Source organism: Dipodomys ordii, unplaced genomic scaffold, assembly GCF_000151885.1.
Source record: "Dipodomys ordii isolate 6190 unplaced genomic scaffold, Dord_2.0 Scaffold34, whole genome shotgun sequence".
Taxonomy (NCBI): domain Eukaryota; kingdom Metazoa; phylum Chordata; class Mammalia; order Rodentia; family Heteromyidae; genus Dipodomys; species Dipodomys ordii.
This window is the reverse complement of record NW_012267250.1, coordinates 15,207,840-15,214,714: the sequence shown is the minus strand read 5'-3', so window position 1 is coordinate 15,214,714 and position 6,875 is coordinate 15,207,840. Positions and strand designations below refer to the sequence as shown.

General features: G+C 50.0%; 1 protein-coding gene across 1 annotated transcript; it reads left to right on the top strand.

Annotated features, from left to right (window-relative positions):
• Positions 1–268: 268 nt before the first annotated feature.
• Neurog3 (neurogenin 3) lies at positions 269–910 on the top strand. Its single transcript, XM_013017135.1, has one exon. The coding sequence runs from the start codon at positions 269–271 to the stop codon at positions 908–910; it is 642 nt and encodes a 213-aa protein (XP_012872589.1).
• The last annotated feature ends 5,965 nt before the right edge of the window (positions 911–6,875 follow it).

The following is a 6,875-nucleotide window of genomic DNA, read 5'->3' as shown; positions in this document are numbered from 1 at the left end:
TTGGGACGGCGGAGCTGACTAATTCAGCTCCCCTCTGCTCCCCGGAGCCCGCTGCTCGCCATTCCTTTGCGCTTGGAGAACTAGGTAATAACACTTGGAGGTGGCCGAGGGATACACGGAAGACAGTGGGCACCTTTGATCTGGAGCGGGGTGGCTCTTGCTCGATGGTGTCGTTGGGGTTGAGTCTCTCCCCTTGGCCTCAGAATCAGGGACTACTGCAGATGACTGATCCACATCTTACCATTCTTCCCTCCCTCCCCGCCGCAGGATGGCTCCTCATCCCTTGGGTGTACCCCCTGTCCAAATGACGCACAAGATCGAGCAGCCCTTCCCGGGAGCCTCAGATAACGAAGTCCCCTGTGCCGGGTCCGATGCATCTAGCCCCGCGACTCGCCCATTGAGGGGTGGCGGCGGGGAGGCAGAAGGCGGCAGCTGTCGAGGGGCCGCGAGGAAGCTCCGCGCGCGGCGCGGAGGACGAAGCCGACCCAAGAGCGAGTTGGCGCTGAGCAAGCAGCGACGGAGCCGACGCAAGAAGGCCAACGACCGCGAGCGCAATCGCATGCACAACCTCAACTCGGCCCTCGACGCGCTGCGCGGCGTCCTGCCCACCTTCCCCGACGACGCGAAGCTCACCAAGATAGAGACGCTGCGCTTCGCCCACAACTACATCTGGGCCCTGACTCAGACGCTGCGCATAGCGGATCACAGCTTCTATGGGTCAGAGCCCTCTGCGGAGCTAAGCACCCCTGATGACGGCTCCCCGGGAGACTGGAGTTCCCTCTACTCCCCAGTTTCCCAGGCTGGAAGCCTGAGTCCCATCGCTTCTCGGGAGGAGCGCCCTGGGCTTCGGGTGCCCACCTCCCCGAGCTATTCCCACCCTGGCGCCCTGGCTTTCTCTGACTTCTTGTGATGGGCTAGTAGATCTCTGGGCCATTGGGTGCCGAAAGAGAGGAAGGAAGTTAAAACTTTCTGCTCCTCACTGGCAGATGCCCACAGACCATCCAGGTGCCCCGAGGACTTGTGTCCCTCTCACAAAACTCTTGGCATTGCAGAGTGTGCATATTTAAGGCTCTTCCCCAAAACCACCCCCCAAAATCTCATCCAAAGATGACGAGCCACCCCATTGGAGATGTCCAGTTTTCTATCACCCTACTCCCATTCTGTCTTTGAGTCTGTCTCTGGCCACTCCTCCCCCAAGGAGATGATATCCAATGTTTGGTCCTAGGGCTTGTTCCTCCGCTCCGCCCCCAAAGACACTGCCGACCTTCTCTACTATTCATATCAAATCCATAGTTTCCAGCCACTCCGTTCTGCCTTAATCCACGAAGGTGCTCCTCCACCTTCTCCTCCTGCACTTTTCCGAGCCATTGCGCTCTTGGAGAGCAGGCTGCGAACTGGGAAAGCATTCATGGACAGGGAGGAGCCATCCCCCAGCTCCCCTGCGTTCTGCTCTGCGCCCCCGCCCGGTGCCTGAAATGTGTATGTGTGCTGCGTGTCTCTTTAAAAGCACGCCGGAAATCAGTTTGTAAGTCATATAATGCCTTTGGAAATGAACTTTGTTACAGTAAATTATATACCTTTCCCCTGTTTTGTACATTTGTATTTATTGATGATGTTTTGTGATGGGCAAAGTCTGTATTTTGTACATAAGATTATTGGGGATGGATGAAGGAGGTTTTGAACCAATAAAAGATGGACTATCTCAGCAAGGAGACTCAGTTGTGTGCAGGAGATGGGGAGAGTTGCAGCCACTGCTGGGCTGAGGCTGGGACAAGGAAGGGTGAGTCTGTTCAAGGAAAGAGGTGAGAATTCATTTTGGGGTGGTTCTGGGGCCCTTGGGTGCAGGAGGCCAGGAGGATTGTGTTGGGAGAGCTGGAAGTGTCTTAAAGAATCACTGGCTTAATCCTCTTATTTTCTCTGAGGTGACCCACTGTTGTAGGCTCTGTCCCTACTCCATTAACTTGGATTTAGAGCCACTCCCCACTTGAAGAAGGGAGAAAGCAGTAAGTCAGCTGTAGAGTCCTTGGAATGCTCACTGGGGGGAGGAGGGGGGAGATGGCTGAGCATCCCAGCAATCTATCCTAGGTGCTTAGAGCCCCAGAGCATTTTAGGCACCAAGGACTGGATTGTGGTGCCTTGATTCAAGCCATGTAGCAGCTGGCAGCAGAGAAGGTGGTAGGTCCAGCTGGAATCTCTGTACCACACGGACATGCACAGCCTTAAACATTCATTAAGAAATAAATCTCTTTCACTTGAGGTGAAATAGAACTGTTTCCCTCCATTGAGTCTGGGAAGCCAGGCTGAGCTATAAGGACCCCGCCTGGGTCTGCCAGCCACTTGGGCATAGAGAAATGAAAGGCAGGAAGCCTGTCTGCTAGTTGAACTCCACAGTGGGTGGTCCTTGGATCCTGAAAAGAAGTAAGGCCAGCTCTAGCAGGGACTGCATGTGGGAGAGCATGAACTAGCTTAGTTGGTCCCTCTCTGTCTATCTCTCCTGGGCCCTGACCACTTCCAATAGAACATTTCCTGTCCCTTCCTCCTTGGTCCCTAATGGGAGCTCAAAGAAGCTTCCTCCTTTATCAGGGACAGGGTTTGGGGGCAGAAAGGGGACACTCGCAAACAAGTGAATCCAGTGAGTGTTGTTTCGTTTTGTGGCTTTAATCTGTGAAGAGGAGATTAATGGGTTGTTGGTGAGCTCGGTAACAGCCAATGGTCCACCTGGGGCACAACTCAGGGGCAGGTGTCAACAGCTCTGTGTGACATAGATCAAGTAACCTTTGGCTACTTGCTGGGCATGGGGGGGGAGGGGTATAGGCAGCCATAAAAAGCTGGAAGGTCTCTGCCCTCAAGGGACAGTAACCTTGATATAGACAAAAATAATTCAAGGTCAAAGATATATTGGCTCTATGTGGAAATAGAAGAGACATGGAGGATGGGAGTGGGGAGGCTTAAGGGGGTGGGCATTTGGGCCACCCAAAAGTTTGGAGAGGACTTTCTGGAGTGGGAGGCTCCTTCCAGAGCAAGACTTGGTGCAAACCACCCTCCCCTCTGAGCTTGTCAAGTGTTTTCCCAGGCTTTCAAGTCCAGGAACTGCAGGACACCCACTGCCCAAATCTCTCTCCAGGGCACTCATTAAGGAGCTATTAGTCACCCAATGCACAGACTGGTCCTCCGCCCCACGAATTAAAGCACACACATAGTTTAACCCACTCGGATGCTGGGCTGCTATACCACGGGTCCGGGTGGATTGCACACCGGAACTGTCAGCCTAACTCTCCAAGTCAGGAAGAGGCAGAGAATGAATCGTTTGGGTCTTGGTTTAACTGCTGAGAAACTGGGTGTTCCTTGCCCGCAGAGAGGGGCTTCCTTGTATAAGGAACTGCATCGCGGTGGACAAAGTGTCTTCACGCCTCTGTTCCCAAAGAGCTCCTGCGCCAGTAGGGCTTGAACTCATTTCTATGACTGGCTTGTCCTTAACCCAGCAGCACCGCCCCATCGTCCTGGAACGATCTTTCGGTGGCTTTTGGAAACCACTCAGGCTGCTCCAGCTCGTTCCTGTGCGCGCTGCTTCTTTGGCTACCGAAGCTTCTGCCATCTGAGGTCACTGTCCGCGACTACTATCCCGAAACTGCGGCAAGATCTCTAAGCCTGGGCTGAAAAAGCCTTTGCCTTTGTCTGCCCACCCTGCAGCACATGAATCTTGCACACCCCCTCCTCCACCTTGTCTCCACACACAAGCAGGTAGATTTATGGTGCCCTGCCCCCAACCCACCCCATCCCACCCCTTAGCTGGCCTCGGTGGGAAGACAAAGGGTCCCAGGGCCATTGGAATGCTAATGTCTGTGAGCCAGGCCACTGGGCTGGCACAAAGGCAGGCGGGGCCCCGGGTGCCCCCTTTCCCCCCCAAGGGCTACAGGGCTGTGAGACCTTGGACGAGTCTCTGAGCCTCAGCCAACTCAAAACAGAAGCTGGGAGAAGCTCCTAAAACCTTTTCATTAGATTTGTGCTCGCTGTGAATGGTGTTATAGCCTCCTCAGGACCAGAAGCAATGTGGACTGCACTGAAGTCTCTGCTACTGTGGACTATGTGGAGAATGAGGAGCGGGGAACTAGCTGAGAATGGAGCACAAATTAAACACCTTGTAAATGTAATTATTTGTTTGCATCCTCCCCTCCCCCCTTCCCCATCTTTAAATTCCTGTACACCAGTGTTCTAGAACCTTACTTGCCTATTCCCCTTCCCCAGGCCAGGTGCACAGACAGTGAACTACTTAAGGCTAGACCCTTCTTATTTCAGTCAGGCTCCATTAATGGAAACAGAGGTTATCCGTTTATGAAGTAGCCACACCTATGAAAATAGAGACTGAAGTTCTAGATGTAAGTGATTTTCCCAGAGCTGTGTGTCACTTGGTGAGTTGTGGCAAGCTGAGACTGGGACCCTGGCTAGGAGCCAGCAATGTGGTGCAGTTTGTTCTGCACCCAAAGCTGGCATCTGAGACAGAGACAGAGTCAGTCTATAGTTGTAAGTGCTGTGACTTTGGTCAGTTCTTCAGAGTACTTATAAGGCCAAGAGGCAGCACTGTGGTTTGGATTGCTCCCTAGGGCTCAACCTCCAAGCTTCTGTCTGTGGCCTATGCTTCTGCACACAGTCGTTTCAAGGATGACTGAGTAGCTGCCTGCTGGATAACTCAGTCTGGCAGGTCCTCTGGATCCGAAAAGCTTAGGCACACCCCTGACCATGGTGCTGAAACGGCTGGTTGATTTAGCATGAGACATGTCTGGTGAAGTATCTTGACACAGAACATAACCTGTTCATATCTTCTACCAAATTTCCAGGCTGGAGTCCTAGAGAGGTCCCTGTGGACATGAAAACTCAGAGGACTGTCAGTTTCCAGGGTGTGATAGGGGAAAGCACAGGCTCTGTGGCTACTAGCTGGCTGTGTAACTCTACAAAATGTGTGTGTGTGTGTGTGTGTGTGTGTGTGTGTGTGTATACATGCAAACTGTAGTCCCCTTTATTAACTGATGGAGCCAGAATCCAGTGACTAGCTTAGGAGTTTCTGACAGCATCCAAGAAGACCATCACATCTCCACTGAGCAGAGCATGGATCACATAATCTGAACAACACATGTTTTCAGGATGAATTAATGAGCATGTGGATTGACAAAATGAATGAGAGGCATTGAAACTATTTGTTTAGAAATTAATTGAATTAGTTTAATTGCCCAATTATGTATATTTATGGGGTACAATGTGATCTTTATGTGTGTGTAATACTTCATAGCTAATTAATAAGCCTATCACCTCAGCAAGTTATTCTTGCAGTACGACTGTTAAAAATCTGTTTCAGAAATTTTGAAATGCCCATTATTAATAACTGTAGTCACCATACAACAATGACTACCCTTTCATCAATACCTTTCCTTCCCCCATCCATCTCTCCCCCCCTCATCCTCTGGCAACCAGCTTTCTCCTCCTTGATTCAATGAGATGGACTTGTTTCGTTCCATACATAAGTTAGATCGTACAGTATTTGTCTTTCTGAGCCTGGCTTATTTCACTTAGCATAACATCCTCTGGCTCTTCCCATGCTGTTGTAGTATCTTCCACTGTGCACACTGTGCACACAGTGGAAGATCCTTATCTGTCCATCCACTGATAGACACTTAGGTTGCTTCTCTATCTTGGCTGTTATGAATAATGATTCTAGCAATATAGATAGTTCTCCAACATGCCTTTTTTCAATTATTTTGAATGTATACCCTAAAGTGGGATTGTTGGGTCTATTTGCCTAGCATATAAAGATAAGTGAGTGTTTATTGAATAAATGAAGGAATCAATGAACGATTTACATAGAGACACATGATTCATCTTGACTCATATTTCCTTTGCACCAAAGTAGCCTGTCCTTGGCTGCTTATGAATCTGCCACATCTGACTGCCTAAAACCAGGTTAGTCCAGTGCTCTCCCTGTTTCTGAGCTACTACAGTACTTCACAATTCAGCTCACACAAGTGACTTTGCCTCCTCAAGCTTCAGTTTCTCTAACTAAAAAAATAAGGAAAACCACACCTACAGCACAGAGTTTGATGAGGATTCAGATGAAATGACAGATGTATCCTGTACTTTGTGTTTCTGTCAGTGACTTGAGGCAGAACCCACTAGTGTACCCAATCTTATTCATACAGATAAAGGAAGCGTGGGCTGGGATAACTTTCCTACAGTAACCAGGGAATTAATGGTGATGTGACCTGCCCAAAGCCCCCAACTTGATTGCTATGGAGATAAACAGGATTACTATCCTAACATCATCACCAGCTCTACAGCACCTGCTATACTAGTTATCTATTGCTGCATAACAAATCACCCAAAACTTAACCATTAAAAAGGAACTTTATTATGTGGGTCTTCTGTGGACCAGGAATATATATGTGGTTATGGCGTAGGTGGGTGCCTCCAGCTTACAGTGTTTCAGGAGGTCAGTCAGGAATGTGGTCCATCTGATAACATGGCTGGAGGAAGGGCCACTTGCATGAGCACACACGTGATTGGTGACATTCAAGTCCTCCAAGGCCTGTTGGAATGTGGGTCTCAGTAACTCTCTGGCTTTTGGCCAGAAGCTGTCTTCAGGTCCTTGTCACATGGCCTCCCCCTAGGACAGCTCACAATATGGCAACTGGCTTCACTCAACAGGAGCAAGCAAACAAGAGGTGGGGGGGCACCCAGGACAAGAAGCCTAGTCTTTTTTCTTTTTAATCTAATCTCCAAAGTGACAACCCATCCCGTCTGCCACATTCTATTCGCTAGAGCAAACAAAATCACTAAAATCTGCCCACTGTCAAGGGGTACAGATTACACAGGGGATGGAAACTAGG

Coding starts and splice junctions, on each gene's coding strand:
- Neurog3 (XM_013017135.1), top strand. CDS start 269: ATGGCTCCTCATCCCTTGGGTGTACCCCCTGTCCAAATGACGCACAAG.